This window comes from Urocitellus parryii, chromosome 6 (assembly GCF_045843805.1).
Source record: "Urocitellus parryii isolate mUroPar1 chromosome 6, mUroPar1.hap1, whole genome shotgun sequence".
In the NCBI taxonomy this organism is placed as follows: domain Eukaryota; kingdom Metazoa; phylum Chordata; class Mammalia; order Rodentia; family Sciuridae; genus Urocitellus; species Urocitellus parryii.
The window spans coordinates 178,428,220-178,444,831 of NC_135536.1; the positions used below are offsets into that span (position 1 = coordinate 178,428,220).

At 40.3% G+C, this 16,612-nt stretch overlaps 1 protein-coding gene across 1 annotated transcript; it reads right to left on the reverse strand.

The window, feature by feature from the left end:
* Nucleotides 1-388: 388 nt before the first annotated feature.
* On the reverse strand, nt 389-15,419 carry Dsn1 (DSN1 component of MIS12 kinetochore complex). Its single transcript, XM_026383292.2, has 11 exons — nt 15,332-15,419; nt 13,620-13,668; nt 12,856-13,170; nt 10,237-10,310; nt 9,380-9,452; nt 8,458-8,545; nt 6,434-6,493; nt 5,956-6,033; nt 4,018-4,165; nt 2,575-2,662; nt 389-1,170 (listed from the first exon to the last, which is right to left on the reverse strand). The coding sequence occupies exons 2-11, from the start codon at nt 13,651-13,653 to the stop codon at nt 1,067-1,069; spliced, it is 1,062 nt and encodes a 353-aa protein (XP_026239077.1). The 5' UTR covers nt 13,654-13,668; nt 15,332-15,419; the 3' UTR covers nt 389-1,066.
* Nucleotides 15,420-16,612: the final 1,193 nt, after the last annotated feature.

Genomic DNA, 16,612 nt, shown 5'->3' on the forward strand with positions numbered 1-16,612 from the left:
TCACTTTGATAAAGAATCTTTATTTTCTGGGCTGGGGTTGTGGCTCAGTGGTAGAACATTTACCAAGCATGTCTGAGGCACTGGGTTCGATTCTCAGCACTGCATATAAATAAGTAAAATAAAGGTCCATCAGTAACTAAAAAATATTTTTTTAAAAAATCTTATTTTCTATTAAGCATTCTTTGCCTTTAATCATTTTTAGAGACTGGGGCATAGCTCCATAGTGGAGCACACTGTTAGCATGCACAAAGCCTGTGGGCATAATGCTCAGCACTACAAAAACAATATTTTAAAAATACACTCAAAACATATATAGACAGGAAATTTTTTAATTATTTATAATTTTATAGTTTATTCATAAATACAAAGAACTACTGGGAAACAGGGGGTGTAGCTTGGTGGTAAAGCACACTTGCCTAGCATGGATGAGGCCCTGAGTTTGATCCCCAGCACAGAAAAAAAAAAAAAAATTAAAAGTAGCATTTAGTTCCTCTTGCCATGAATTCAATGCTTAGTATATCAACTCAATGTTAAAAACTAAAGTGCACTCAAGACATAAAAAATGAGTAGTATTTTCTTTAAATTGGACATTTTGTGAAGTGATGTATGTATCCCCATGATGGAAACAATGCTCAATGCTCTTCTATCTAAAATCCCCTTCATAGCCACACCTTGAAAACCAACCTGACCCCTTTATGACCAGAACCCACCTTGGCCCCTAAAATGTTTCATTAAACTTGGTCCTAAAAGACTTTGGTTTCAAAAGCTGAAATCTTCATACTATGAAGGATATTTAAAAGAATGGGCCACTGGTTTTGAAGGCCATTTCAAAAAGGAAGTTTCAAACATTTTGCATATTCCTGGAAAAAAATGTGTTTCTAATTTTCTTTTGGATGCATGAATTCTATCATTCAGAAAAAAGTCAAAGTTCTCCAGAGTCAGCTAGCCAGTTATCCTCCATAGCAACAGAGGTGTCCAGCTCAGACTGCTGTGTAGTTGCCACATGCTGGGACACTCTTCCCAATCCTCTCCTTTGAGTGTCTTCTGGTAAAAAAGCTGGGCAAGATCACTGACAAGATCCAGAGCAATGTGTGGTAGACGGCTTCTGTAGGTGAAGTTTAAGCAGTTTTCGAGCAGGTGAAGTATCTAACTGTTGCATGCTTCTCTTCTCTGCAGAGGAAATGAGACAAAACTAAATCTCAATTGAATTTACATAAAGTTTATTGAAGAACTAAGGGTGTAGTTCAGTGGTAGAATACTGGCCTAGTACTAGTGAGGCCCTGGGTTTACTGCAAAAAACAAACAAACAAACAAACAACAACAACAACAACAAAAAACCAAACAAGCAAAAAGCAAAAAAAAGTGTGAACACTGTTAGTGAATGACATTACAATGACAACTCAGTTCATGGGGATTTAATTCTTAGTCTATTGTTCTTCTGTGGAATTTACATCTAGAAATTTCCCATCAACAACCAGGCACAGGGGCACACACCTATAATCCCAACTACTGTTGAAATATGAAAGGCTGAGGAGGAGGATTATAAGTTCAAGGATAGCCTCAACATAGTGAGACTCAAACATAAAAAGCCAGAGGATGTGGAGACGTGGAGCAAGAGCTCAGTGGCGGAGCTCTTGCCTAGCATGTGTGAGCCAGTGGGTTTGATCCTCAGCACCACATAACAATAAATAAATAAAATAAAAGTATTGTGTCCATCTACAACTAAAAAAATAAAAATTGGGGGGCTGGGGATGAGTGATAGAGTGCTCGCTTGACATGCGTGAGGCACTGAGTAGGATCCTCAGCACCACATAAAAATAAAAAATAAAGGTATTGTGTCTACCTATAACTTAAAAAAAAGTTGGGCATAGTAGTACATGCCTATAATTCCAAGTGACTCAGGAGGTTGAGGCAGGAGGATTCAAAGCCAACCTCAGCAAATTAGCAAGACACTGTCTGGAAACAAAAATAAAAAGGACTTGGGGAGTCTGTGGTTGGAGCTCAGTGGTAGAGCGCTTGCTTAGCATGTGTGTGGCACTGTGTTTGATCCTCAGCACCACATAAAACTAACTAACTAAATAAAAGGTATTGTGTCCATCTACAACTAGGAAAAAATAAAAATTCAGTGTGGTGGCTCACACCTGTAATCCCAGAGGCTTGGGAGGCTAAGGCAGGGGGATTACAAGTTCAAAGCCAGCCTCAGCAATTTAGCAAGTCCCTAAGCAACTGAGAGAGAACTTGTCTCTAAATAATATATTAAAAGGGCTAGAGATAGGGCTCAGTGTTAAAGCACCCTGGGTTTAATCCCTAGTACCTAAATTTTAAAGGGTGATGGGAGTGGTGTGGCTCAGTGATAGACTACCCTGGTTAAATCCCCAGTATAACCAAAAAAAAAAAAAAAAAGAAAGAAAGAAAAAAAGAAATTTCCCATCAACATATTATTTATTGTGGGGAGAAAAACAAATCCTCTGATATAGGTCATACCTCAGGACCACATGCTTTGTAGGGCAGTTTGCATCCCAAAGGCCATCAGATATAGAAGAGCCTAAGCTCCAGTCCCCTGGAGACACTTACCAAGCTGTGCTGACACCTTCTGGAGGCACTGGGTACTTTCGTCCATAAACGTTTGCAGCTGTTTTACTGATCCTTGCAGCTCATCCATCTGCAGACAAAAGACAAGACAGAGCTGCAGAGCTCCATGGCTTCTCTGATATTCCTCCAACCTCCCTGGGAGGCTCCTGCTCAGCTTTCAGCCTGCTAGTCTTTCAGCCTGGAATGCTTATGCTAGGCAGTTTCTATTGACGCCTCCTGAGCCATTCCCTACTTTTCTCCAGCCTGCTCTGTGCCTTCCCAGGCTGACCTCTATGACCACTACCAACAGGTCTGAGGCTGACACCTATGATCTCTACAAACAGGATGCCACATCCTCTAGTTTCTGGTTGGGTGTAGTTATAAGGGAGCCCTAGTGGGAGGGAGCTCAACGAAGCCAGGATATTTATTACCCAGGATTGTTCCCAGAAAGGTCATCTTGAGTTGGCTGAATCCCTCAAGCCTTGAGGTCATAGCTCTCTCAAAGTATGTATTGTCCTCTCCTCAGATGCCACAGTAACTGTCCTCCCTTCAGGCAAACAGGTAGGATGAGCTCAGCTACCTCTAAGCTACAGGTTACTCCACTAGCCCTTGTGGTTCTGTGGTACCCACATCTTTATCCATAGTTGCATTGAAATAAGGTTTTGGAAATTCCTCAAACTACCTTATTTCAAATGCCCATCTGCTTCCTGTTGATACTAGGACTGACAAAACACTGTTCTCCCAAATGTCCTCATGGCTCACTTTCTCATTCCTTCAAGTTTCTGTTAAACTGGCACCTTGGTGGGGCCTTTGATAAGTGCTTTATGTAAAAAACAACCCGAAACCCTTTCTGTACTCTCTATCACCCTTACCCTGCTTTATTAGCACTTACCCATATATTTACTTTTTATTATTATTTTTTTTATTTTCTATGGTGCTAGGGATGGAACCCAGGGCCTTGTGTCTACAAGGCAAGCACTCTACCAACTGAGCTATATCCCCAGCCCTCCATATTTATTTCCAAGGATGATGCTATAGTTGGATTTTGAATGTCCCCCAAAGGCTCATATGTTAAAGCCTTGGTCACCAGCTTGTGGTGCTACAGGGAGGTAGTGGACGTAGTGGGAGGGAGCTTGAAGGGATACTGGGTGTGTGCCCTTGAAGGGTTACTGGGACTCAGGCCCCTTCCTCTTGCAGTTCCCAGCCACCATAATGTAAGCAGCCTCTCTGTCATGTGTTCCACCATGGTGTACTGAGCCACAACAGGCCCAAAACAATAGGGCCATGCAACCATGGCCTGAAATGTTCAAAACTGAGTCAAACTAAATCTTTCCTTCTTGTAAGTTGATTATTTTCAGGGATTTTGTCACAGCGATGGAAAACTGACTAATAGATAACGAGCAGCAAAGCTGGAAAGCTCAACCAAGTAAGACTGAGCCAACTTACCACCAGCTCCATATGATCAAATACTTTGTTTTGGTTCTGTAATATTTTCTGATAGTCAGGTTTTGTGTTAAGAACTTCACTCTGAGAAGACCCAAGATATGTTGTAGGTTCTACTTTGACTTCAGTAATTTTGGTTTCAGCTGATTCTCTAAAACAACCAAAAAAGAAAAGATTTTCAAGGAATTTTACAGTCACTTTCTGGAAAAGATATCAAAGATTATTTCTGAAAAAACCTCCCACAAGGTCAAATCAATATTTTTTTACCCTACTCTAGGTATGGGATCTCTCTCTCTTTTTTTTGGTAGTAGCAACTGAATCCGGAGGTATTCTACCCCTGCACTACATCCCAGTCCTTTTATTTATTTATTTATTTTTTGTTTTGAGAAAGGGTCTCACTAAGTTATTTAGGCTGGCTTCAAACTTGTGATTCTCTTGCCTCAGGCTCCTGAATGGCTAGAAGTACAAGTGTGTGCCACCATACCCAGATCTCCTTTTTCTTTTGCAGTAGTGGGATCAAACCCAAGGCCTTGCACACGGTTAGCCAAATACTCCACACTGAGCTTACACTGCCAGCTTCTGGTACAGGCTGTCTTCACAAGGGGCTCTGAAACAACTGTTCTGTATTAAAGTTTTTATACCACTAGACTCTGGGAAATGCTAAAAGTTTTAGGTCAGTTAACTCCACTGAACAGTAAGTATGTACATGAACAAAAAGGGCTATCATTGGAATAAAGGGAAGCCAAAGTCTGCTACCCTAAAGTCAATGTCTATAACATTTACCAAAAAAATGCTGATCTACCTTGAGTTCATGAAAACTGATGGAAACCTTTTCAAAACTATCACTACAATTTACTGAGTGCTTTGTAGGTGCCAAATGTTGCTAGTCACTTTCCATTTAACATAACAACCCAATGAGAGGTAATATCCCTGTTTTCAAATGAGGAACCCCAGACTCCAAGAGAATGATCTGCCTGAGTTCACAGATTTAAGTAGTCAGACTGCTTCTAGAAGCACTTCTCTTTTTTTTTTTTTTTAAATATTTATTTTTTAGTATTTGGCGGACACAACATCTTTTTTGTATGTGGTGCTGAGAATCGAACCCGGGCTGCACGCATGCCAGGCAAGCGCGCTACCGCTTGAGCCACATCCCCAGCCCTAGAAGCATTTCTCTTAAACTATAAACTTTGCCACAAAGTTTTTATTCTGAAACTGACATCTTATATAGAGTCTATCCTCATAAATAGAATAGGTGTGGGGTAAATAAGGTAACTGATAACCCCCACTCCTTGGATTAGAAAAGTTTTTCAAACCATTTTCCTCAAAGCCCCTCTCTACTGAGAGGCCATTTTTGCAATTATAGAGTCTTGGCTAACATTTTATAATTGGCTTTCTAGCTAACACTACTGGAGGGGAAAAAAAAAAAAAAGCTTAAACTTACTTGTTTAGATGCTCAATTAAATAAAAATTCAGCACTTTCCCACTTTCAAGATCCAGACAAAGATCTGGATCTTTCTTTCCTCCTCTATCACTCCCCTTGCATGTTTCTGTGTCTCCATGAAAGCCCTTCAGGATGCATACCTGCATCTCAAAGTCCATGTGCTCACTCAGGTCTCTTGACTACTGTACTTGGCCCAGACCCAGGTGGACAGGTGCAAAGCAGAGATGTGCCTGTCTCCCTAAGGATGTGAAACCACAGCCAAAGTCACAGGACAGAGGCAATTCTGTTCTGAGACTAAAAATAGTGATGCCAATTTTTCCTTCTTTCTCTGCCACACTCTGCTTATGTCAGAGAGTACTAATACACACTTTTACAGAGTTTTGATGCATTTACTGAACTGTGAGAAAGGATTCACCATTCAATTTGTGCTAAAAGAACTGAAATAAATGCAAATCAAATTCCACAAGGTAAAAAGATGGCTTCCTGTTTACAGATCTAACCTGGACATGGCTTCTGGTGGTACTGCTTTCTGGTAGCGCAGCAAAAGCTGATCCCAAGTCTGACTTTCTAAAGAAAATCTACAGAATCAGGGAGAAAAAAAAATCTGTTAATTTTGATCATCTCATTCATAATCACTCAGGGCAACAATAAGTACCTTAGGAATATAATCTGGTTATAAAATGTGAATAAAAAAGTCATTAAAGGATTAGAAAGCTAAACTGATCAGAGGATATTAATTTAATCAAATAAAACAAGAGTTCTTAAAATGAAATTAACATCCTTATATTCCCAGACTCCTTCCTATGAAATTAGCCATCAGTAGAGCCATAAACTTTTCAATATGCAGCCTTTTAATTTTTATTGTTGATATATTAGTACTGAGCACCATGTTTACAATTAATTTTCCCCAGTATTATATTCCCCAGATGAAGAATTAATTTAGCCTTTCCCAAATAAGTTTCACTCATTTTCACTTACTTTGTTATATACTCCTTCATCTCAGCCACTGACTTCTCCAGAGACAAATCTGATGCTTTTCTGGAATACAGATAGAATTATGAGATTAACATGAATCTTTCAAGAAATACTTGTTTCTAATATGATGTCCTATATAATTTCTTTGCAGTGCTGGGGATTGAACACAGGGCTTTATACTTGCTAGGTAAGCACTCTACCCCTAAGCTACATCCCCAGTCCCTACATAATTTTAGTGGCATAAAAACATTCCTAACTTTTTATCTTTCACCAAATATTTGTTTTTGGACTTATATCTCACTGGTGTGTGTGTGTGTGTGTGTGTGTGTGTGTGTGTGTGTGTGTGTGTGTGTGTTTACGGTACTGGGATTGAACCTGGGGGCCTTCTACCATGAGCTTCATCCCTAGTCCCTTTTTAAACTTTTTTATTATGAGACAGGGTCTCCTAAAATTGCCAAAGCTGGCCTGAAACTTGCAATCCTCTTGTCTTAGCCTTCTGAGTTGCTGGGATTATAGGCATGCACCACCATGCTTGGATCTGCTCACTTTTGTCTCTTTATATTCCATTTCTCTCATCCATTCCAATTTACACCATGGCCAAATTAACTTTTCTAAAAATAGTCCTTTAATTTTTGCTAAAAAACTCTGTGATTAGCTGGGTTCAGACGTTAACTACAGGTGGCATATATCTATTTTTGTTTATTAATTTTTATGTTGTGCTGAGGATCCAACCCAGTGTCTCACATGTGGAAAGCAAGTGCTCTGCCACTGAGCCACAACCCTAGCCCCAGGTTGAGCCACAACCCTAGCCCCAGATTATAGGTGGCATATACCTATAATCCCAACAACTTGGTAGGCTGAGGCAGGAGGATCACAAATTTCAGGTGAGCCTAGGCTTAATCCCCAGTATCATATTTGAACCTTTGTGACTACACAGCTTACAGAAGAAAAGCCTGAACTCTTAAAATTGGCACTTAGGGTTATCTATGTTTTGGTCCACCCAATTCATCAATTTTGATTCCTACTGTTATTCAATGGCTCAGCTCAGTTGATTAATTCTAACAGAAAGAAAGCAGGCACTAAAAATGCCAAAATATCGTAGATGCTCTTGGTACTCTGCCTGGCAAAGACAATTAGTAGTACCACCATTCCTGTGTTTTTACCTAGGCCTGGGAAACTGATGAGATGAAGTGGCCTGTGCTTAAATATATTAAAAGAGATGCTGTGTTGAGCTAAAATATCTTTCATTTCCTGATTAGAAATGTCAATCCTAAGGACCTATGGAAAAGTAGACCTTCATGAAATCCAAACTTAAAGTTCATGATGTAAGTCTAAGTGCTTGGCTTGTTGCAGAGCACAGTTAGCAGGTTGGGGATAACCTTGAACCTGAAGAACTACCAATTTTGGAGGTGGAACTTTTAAATTTAAATTTATGCTAATATTCTTGCTTGTCAAGATCCAAAGAACATGATTTTCTTTCATCTCACCTGACTAGCAAAGATCTGAATTGAGCTTTTTTCATCTTTCCATGGCTGGTTCCTACTCATCAGAGGTCAAATCATTAGAGAATTTCTCTGAACATTCTACCTTAAGTTGCTCACATCCTAAAGTCATATATTTTTTAATTTTCTTTGTTTTATATTTATTTTTTAGTTGTAATTGGACACAATACACTTATTTTATTTATTTATTTTTATGTGGTGCTGAGGATTGAACCCAGGGTATTGCACATGCTAGGCGAGCACTCTACCGCTGAGCCACAACCCCAGCCCCAATATTTTTTAACTTTCTTGATCATCACTATCTGAAATCACATTTTCTCTGTATTTGACTGTCTCCTTTATTACCATATATGATTAAAAGATTATTGTTAGGCTTATTTATCATTGTATCCCCAATACTTGAAAGATCCTGACACATACGAAAATGCTATATAAATGTTTGTTGAAAGAATAAACAACTGTTTAAAATAACAATGAAAAGTCCTAATTCGGTTATAATTTAGGACAGAGGGGAATTGCTCTTACTCTTTTGAATCTTCAAAACATTTTTGTAGAGTTCCATCACTTTCCAGTCTGTCTGCAAAATGTTTTAACTCCTCAGAAAGAGAAGATGCTAGAGAGAGTAAAATAATGTCATACAATAGAAAGAATATAAATTTTCACAATGAGCTAACAAAGATACTTAAGGTCTTCTTAGGTCTAGAAAACACCTTCTAGTGTTCTGTTACATTCTGGCCCTCTCATTCACTCAAAAAAGTGGTCCAAGTATGCAGAAAAATATTGTCTATTTTCTCTACTATATATAGAAAAAATGGAAGATAACTTCTTCATGTCATTTTTAAGTGGTTTTATACTTGACCAGTGAAAAAGGAGTTAAACAGGTATATAAGTACTGATAACTTCATTTTTTTCAAGAGACATGCACTCCTGGTACTAGAAGGAAAAGCATTACAGAAGTCAGGAAATAGGCAAGAGTGTAATGAGACATAATGATGGCAAACAAAAAAATACATGCACACAGGGAGAGATGGCTCATGCTTATCTACAATCCCAATGAATTGAAAGGCTAAGGCAGGAAGATCCCAAGTTTGAGGCCCTCCCAACAACTTAGTGAGACCCTGTCTCAAAATAAAAAGGGTTGGGGATATGGCTCAGTGGTTAAGCTACCCTGGGTTCAATCCAAAAAAACAAACAAACAAAAAAAAAAACATGTGCTCAAGGAAAAAACAGGTCTCTGCTAGACTTGAAAGAGCCTACTGTAACAGGTGAAGAAAGTGAAGGGGAAATGTTAATTATCCATCAAGCTAACCCGGATGTGTCTACTCTAATTATGGTGCAATTCTGAGATAAACAATCTCTGCTGACAAGTAAATCTGAGTATTTTCTAGGTCTTTTTAAAAATGAAGTACCAGGTTCAAAGCTCACTCATCTATTCTTAGTAACTTACCTTTTGCTCTAAAATTTTCAAGACTGAAGCCTTTAGTGTTCCTTAGGAAAGGTTCAAGTTTCTGTACCGAGAACTAAAAAAGAAAAGTTTTTTCAGTACAACAACAAAAAAATTTCCAGGCCAGTCCTATAGCTTTGTAATGTTTAATAAATATAAACTAAATATGATTTAATTTTTTTTCACCTAAGACTTTTCATATAAACAGAATAAGTCAGGAATAAAACACTTTGTTGTTCAGACTACACATTTTAACTCAGAAAAAAAAAATCATTTAATTCACACAAATTATTTGCTTCTCTGAACTGCCATAAGCACCAGTGAACCATAGCATAAACAATATAATTAGGGGCTGAGGTTGTGGCTCAGAGGAAGAGTGCTCGATTAGCATGCTTGAGGCACTGGGTTCAATCCTCAGCACCACATAAAAATAAAATAAAGGTATTATGTCCACCTACAACTAAAAAATAAATATTAAAAAAATAATTAAACAACAAAACTATATGACATATATCATATATTGGTTTAGCATGTAATCATACCTCCAATGTTTGTAATAACTTCAACTTTTACCTCTACCCACTTTAAATTCCCATCACTTGCTGTCAATGGGCAAAAGATACTGTACTGGGGAAATCTGTTAGCTGCTCAATTAGTACAGCAGCAACAATGAGACTAGTATAGAGAATTTGGTCCAAAAAGAACATGCTGCTGGGGTTACATCTGGCTTTTACATTAATCTCAACCTGAGGAAAACATCTTTTAATCAGTTCATTGCGTACTAATATCTCTGAAGTTGGAACAATAACAGTTGAAACAACAAAAAAGTTGAAAGCATTTCCCAATCTCAAGAATCTCACCTGAAAACTTGAAAGCAGAAGAGCACCAAGCCGTTTGCTTTCTGCTAAGTCAACACTGATGGACCTGCTGAGCTCTAAGATAAAATATCACCACATTTAAGGAAATGCATACTTACACAGCCAGCAAAGTAAACAAAATAAAAATTTCCTCCCTTGATGCAATCCAACTTAAAGCAAGAAGGAGCTTTCTCTGATTAAAGGAAGAATTCTAATTCTTCCAGAATCCTAGAGGAATGAAGTTTTCCTATTTGTATATCCAAACTTAAAAAAAGTTATAAGAATCTTTCTTAGGTATTACATTAAACTTTTATTTTGTTAAACAAGGTAGATATAAAATAACTTTTTATAATTCATATTCACCAAAGAAAGCAGATGAGAATCTTTGAGCATTTTTATATGACAGGCACTGCAAGGTGCTTTAAAGACATTAAGAGTCTTCTTATAAATTCCACAAGCTCCATTTTAGAAATGGGGAAACTGAAGTGATTTGTCTGAAATCAGAGACTGGAGGAGTCATGATTCAAACCCAAACCTATCACCAAAATCAGTGTTTTACCACTAGGTGCCATGCTGCCTCCCTAAAATGACCTACTCAACATGAAGAGCTAACACCTATTGAACACTTGCTATATAAAAAGCATTTTATTAAATGCTATGTACACCTCATTAAACTTAGAGGCAAGTATCTTATCAATTCCATCTAATGAAAGATGATGCTAAGGAACAAAGCTGGGTAACAGATAATTTACTCAAGATCACATAGTGAGTTATGAGACCACATTGACTGGACGCTTTCCATAATTATGCCATTGATTCCTCAACTGCAAAATATAGATATTGTTAATTTTAATTATTTTCATTTAAAAATAATTATATAGAGCTGGGGATATAGCTCAGTTGGAAGAGTGCTTGCCTTGCATGTGTAAGGCCCTGGGTTCAATCCCCAGCACCACAAAAAAAAATAAATAAAAACAATAATATAGCTGAGTGTGGTGGTGCACACCTGTAATCCCAGTGATTCAGGAGGCTGAGGCAGGAGGATTGAAAGTTGAAGGCCAGCCTCAGCAACTTAGCAGGACCCTGTCTCAAAATTTAAAAGAAGACTGAGGATATAGCCCAGTGGTAAAGTGCCCCTGGGTTCAAGTCCCAGTACCAAAACAAAACAAAACAATTTATATAGCCAAGGATGTCTGCTTTGAGAATTATAAGAGCTACATGTCTTTTTGCCCTCCAGCTTTAGCTTGCCATTTTTAAAAATTCTCAACACTCCTCTCTTGATTCTTACTATTGCTAGTCAAGAAAAATAGGATTCTTTCTGCCTGTAACCAAGGAAACCTGGCAGGTGGCCAAGAACAACCAGAAAATAAGCAATCTTATTACATTGGTGATTTCCTGTTATACAGAGTTTTAAGTCTAAAAATGCTCTGGAATTAAATGAAGTTAGGGGTAATCCTAAGGAACTACTAATGTTTTCTTGGCACATCTAGGGAATAAAGTACATGGGCATTGAATTGGCAGCAATTTTCTGATATGTTAAATGGCTGTTTTTATCCAGTTTCCTTCTATACATCAGACCACTTGGATGGTAGTTTTATGTATTTATTTATGTATTTTGCTGTACTGGGAATTGAACCCAGGATGCTCTACCACTTAGCTACATTCCTACCCTTTACTTATTATTTTGAGACAGAGTTTCACTAAGTTTCCAAGGATGGCCTCAAACTTGCCATCCTCCTGCCTTGGCTGAGATTTTAAGTGTGCCACCACGCCTGGCTGGATGGTGATATCCTAAAGTAATTATAATAGCTTAACATTTGAGATATTACTCTGTTCCAAGTACATATGTACTATGTTATACATCAACTCATTTAGTTCTCATACAGCCCTGTAAGATAGGTATTATTTCACTCCCAGTTTACTGGCAAGGGCCTTAAGGCAAAGGAGGTTAAGTAATTTGCTCAATTCCATACTAGACTTTCCATATTATATTCTATATTTTGATGCTCAGATATAAATTCACACAAAACAACATTCAAATATGGTATCCTTAAGAACTACATTTTCATTCACTCTTTTCTTTTTTGGTGTAGGGGATTGAGCCCAACACCTCAGGATCCTTAGCGAACACTTCACCACTGAGCTACACCTCAGTCCAGTCTAGATTTTTTTATGTGTATCTTCACTTTTGAGTTTTTTCCTAGTTATAAAGGCTAAAATCAGGTATTAACCCATCCAACTTCTGTTCCACGTTAGGTATGAGGCGAAAGCTACTGAAAAAACTCTTTAATGCCTATCATCTGAGCAGGGGATAAGTGTTGAATAATTAGCAATCAATCAGAATATGTACATGGTGGCTCATGTGACATAAACATCAATAATACTGAATACTTAATAGGTCTGACATCAGAATTTATAAACATAGAACATCCTTACACAGTAGGTATTATTGTCTCCATTTTATAGGTGAGGAACTGAGGCTCAAAAAGGTGAAGTGATTTGCTCAGTCACATAGCTAAAAAGAAGCAAAGTCAAGTCTATTCTGTTATACTTTGTCATTCCTGTCCTTCCTCACTGCCTCTTATCTGAGCTGGAACCTGTTTTATGTACATAGCACCCCACCTGTGATGCCCTGATGGAAGGGAGGCAGTGACTTCCGTCGGTTTATTTCATTCATACTTGCTCGACGCCAGGATCGTCTCCTGTCTCGATGATGGACAGACTGTTCTTGAATGGACAAATGAAGGGACCTCAACTGAAGTCCTTCCTGGTAGCTGGTATCAGAACTTTCCCCTTTTTCTGGGCTAGAGCCAAGATGAATTCTTTCCTTTGCTTGAGTCATCTCCAAGGAGACAGATGATTTAGTAAACACTTCCACAGGGTTGAAACTTGATTGCAATTGATGATCATGTATCTTAGACGTCACTGGTTTCTCTTCTAGCATTTGTTATAAAAAAGTCAAAATACAAAATCAAACCCATCACAACTAAGTATATGAGCAAAAAGATGGAAAAAGAAAACCTGCCCCTACATAGAGGCATACGCCTGTGGTCCCAACTATTTGAGCAGCTATTTGGGAGCCTGAGGCAGGAGGATCAACCGAGCCCAGGAGTTTGGGCCAGCCTGAGCACAGCAAGATGCAAGAAGAAGATGAAAGGAGAAAGAAGAGGGAAGAGGGAGGAGAAGGAAGAGAAAAAGGAGAAGAAGGGGGTGTGTGTGGAGAAAAGAAAAGGAGGAAAATGCACTCAGATCATGGAAACACTGAGGAAGCATTTCTGCAAATACATGAATGTGACAATAAATCAACCAGTATCCAGGAAACAATTAGGTAATAGCTCAGAAGCCTGAACTCAAGGCAAGAGGCCTTGGACTTTCGCAATACTCACCTTTTATGATGTCTGATTCAGTCACTGAAGTCATCCTAGGTAGAAAACTCTGAAAACAGGAAAACAAAGTGATCTGTTCCTTTACATTTCAGGTCTAGTGTCACTGGGGCTTTTCTACCCTAGAATAGACCTGTGCTTCCCATCCTCTCTGAATTGCCTTCACCCACCTCCTACACAGAGTATAAAGAATAGGTCATTGCTCTCTATTCTGAACTTCTACAGAATTTATTGCTAGAAATACACATATTTCCCTATCTTCCACTAGCTAAAACTTTGTTTAAGTAATCCCTAATTCCTTAATTCAGTTGATGGTATTAGGACCTACTTGGTCTTCCAAACTAGAAAAACCACATTATCCTTTATTCCTTACTCTTAGCTTTCCAAAAGGCATATTAGTTCTACCAGGTCTCTACATCTTTCCTCCATTGCCACCATTACTAGTTTAGTTTTTAAAAAATTTTTAGTTGTAGATGGACACAATATCCTTTTTAAAATATATTTTTTAGTTGTAGGTGGACACAATACCTTTATCTTATGTGGTACTGAGGATCAAACCCAGTACTTCACATGTGCTAGGCAAGCGATCTACTACTGAGCCACAATCCCAGCCCCACAACATCTTTTTTATTTATTTTTATGTGGTGCTGAAGATCAAACCCATATGCTAGGCAAGTGCTCTACCACTGAGCAACAACCCCAATCCCTACTAGTTTAAGTCTCACAATTTCTGCTCTCTCACCACCTCATTATCAGTTTCTTCACTGTTTTTTTTTTTCTGCATTCAACACTGCTCCAGTGCAATCCATCCTTTAAAACAACTGCAGAAATTTTTCCCACCTTTCATTCAACAACTTTCAATAAGCTAGTCCCAGCTTAACCAGTTGGGATCTCTGTGATACCCTTTCCCTGTAGCACTTTTGAATCTTTGCACATATCTGTCCTTTCTGTATAACATTCATCCTTCCCAACCTCACTTAAATATGAAGCCACTTCTGTGAGATTTGGTAGCCACATCCCTTGGTCTCTAGTCCTGGCTGTAAAGTTTGTTAACATATCTGTCTCCCCGGTGTCTGTCACAGACAACTGACTTAAAAAGAGGGCAGGGATACAGCTGAGAGAATATCTCTTCATCGTTCATGCTACTAGCAGCCATCTGGATGTGGAGGGGCTTGGTAAAGAGAAATGAATAGAGACAACGTGGGAAAGGCAACACAACAAAGAAGGGTCCTTCAAAATCTAAATCCTCACCCTCCTTATGACTTATCACACAGACCAAGCTAGGACAATAGCACCAATTTGTCACCTAAGCGCTTCCGATCCGCTAGGACCTGTGCCATGTAAGCGCTTTACTCACTTCACGGTCCCGCTTCACCCCTTCCCCAACTTTGGGTGCTAGTACACACTCCACTTTGGAGAGTGGGAAACGAAGGTTCGGAGGGGGCGGAAAGCCTGCCCCAGCTCGTCCTGCAGCCAGCCCCTGCGCGCCCCCCGGTCTCCTTTTTTATGTGTATCTTCACTTTTGAGTCCATATTTCAGGACTCTAGGCCTCGGCCCTGCCCGAGCGGGAGGCGCACTCGCCCTCGGGTTTCTTTACTTCCAGAGAAGGTCGCCGCGCCCGGAGGCTCCCAGTCTCGAGCAGCGACAGCGGTGGGCTGGCTGCACACAGAGGCTGGGAAGGGGATAAGCAGGGGAGAGGTGTGCGACTTCCTGACCTCGGTGCGACGCCCATGCAGCTCGGAGCCTCGTTCCTGAAACACCGGCCACGGGTTACTCAGTCCGCGGCCCTATCTCAGCCCGGGACCCCCGTGCCACTGAGGCGGGTCTTCTCAGGTGCACCTCCGCGCGCGGTCCGCAGTCAACGTCACGGCTGCCACTTCCGAAGCTCCCGCCAACCAACGGCGCATGCGCGGCCGACAGGCTCTCTCGCGCGCAGGGAACACCCTGCTGCGGCTTAGCGCATGCGTGCTGCGGCGTCGACGCTGTTGCCCGCCCCGCCCCCTGTCCAAGTCCTTCCTTTCTGTTCCGACTGCTTACGTCACCACTTCACCATCTCTCCAGGTGACACGCTCTGGAGTCCCCTCCTAGACGTTCCAGTTTAAGGTGTCCTTTTTGCGCCTGACCGTCCCAGAACCCTTCTTTGATGGGGAAACAGGTCCAGATAGATACTTGAGGAAGGCAGGCAGCGCTTGAGAGAGCATCGGTTGTCATGTGCTTGTCGCTAGGCCATGGTCTCCCCTCCTTTTTTTTTTAAGCATTCTTTTTTTTTTTAACCTTTATTTTATGTATTTTTGTGTGGTGCTGAGAGTCTAACCCAGTGCCTCACACCACTGAGCCACAACCCCCCCAATCCCGCCTCTCTTTATCCCCTATCTCCAAAAGCTCTCTCTCCAGGGAGAATTGGAGCTCTGAGCTTGGTTTGCCCCAGCCTATTCCGCTCCTGTTCTTGGGGCTCCTTCAAGTACTTGGCAAAGTTGGAGAACTCTTCTTTTCACCCCCATCCCAGGCTACCTCTCCCCAAACCCCTTCCAACTCTTCTGCCCACCTGGTGAGAGGTCTTCTTTGTTCAAGCTGTGCTTTTTGTGTTAGAAGCCATTCCCTGCTCTTCCTAGCAAAATTCCCCAATTTTAAGCCTCATCTAAAGAACCATCTCTCTCAGAGCCTTCTCTGTGCTCCAGATGTCCCTTTTGCGCTCCAGGATCCCAACCAGTGCCTGCTCCACTATCCCTGTTGGTCTGGGAGGCTCCACAAAGCAGGCTGCTTCCTCAGCACCCAATGTAGTGCCATCAAAATGTCCCCTTTGATGAATGCAGTCCTTTCTTTTAGATCTAAAACCTGCAAATGTTGAATTAAAAGCAGTTCACAAGACCTGAAAAAGGAGTGGGTATAGGCAACAGTAGCATGACTGGCCATCCTTCCATAGCAGGTGTGGCCATTAGACAATGGTCTAAGAACAGAACTCAGTGGAACCAACCAGGACAGGCCATCCTGGGACA

Excerpts from the sequence above, each read along its gene's own strand:
- Dsn1 (XM_026383292.2), bottom strand. The coding sequence starts at position 13,653 with ATGACTTCAGTGACTGAATCAGACATCATAAAAG. Across the intron at positions 4,166-5,955 it reads CCACCAGAAGCCATGTCCAG|AGAATCAGCTGAAACCAAAA; the intron begins GTTAGATCTGTA and ends TGGTTGTTTTAG. Across the intron at positions 1,171-2,574 it reads GAAGGTGTCAGCACAGCTTG|AGAAGAGAAGCATGCAACAG; the intron begins GTAAGTGTCTCC and ends TTTCCTCTGCAG.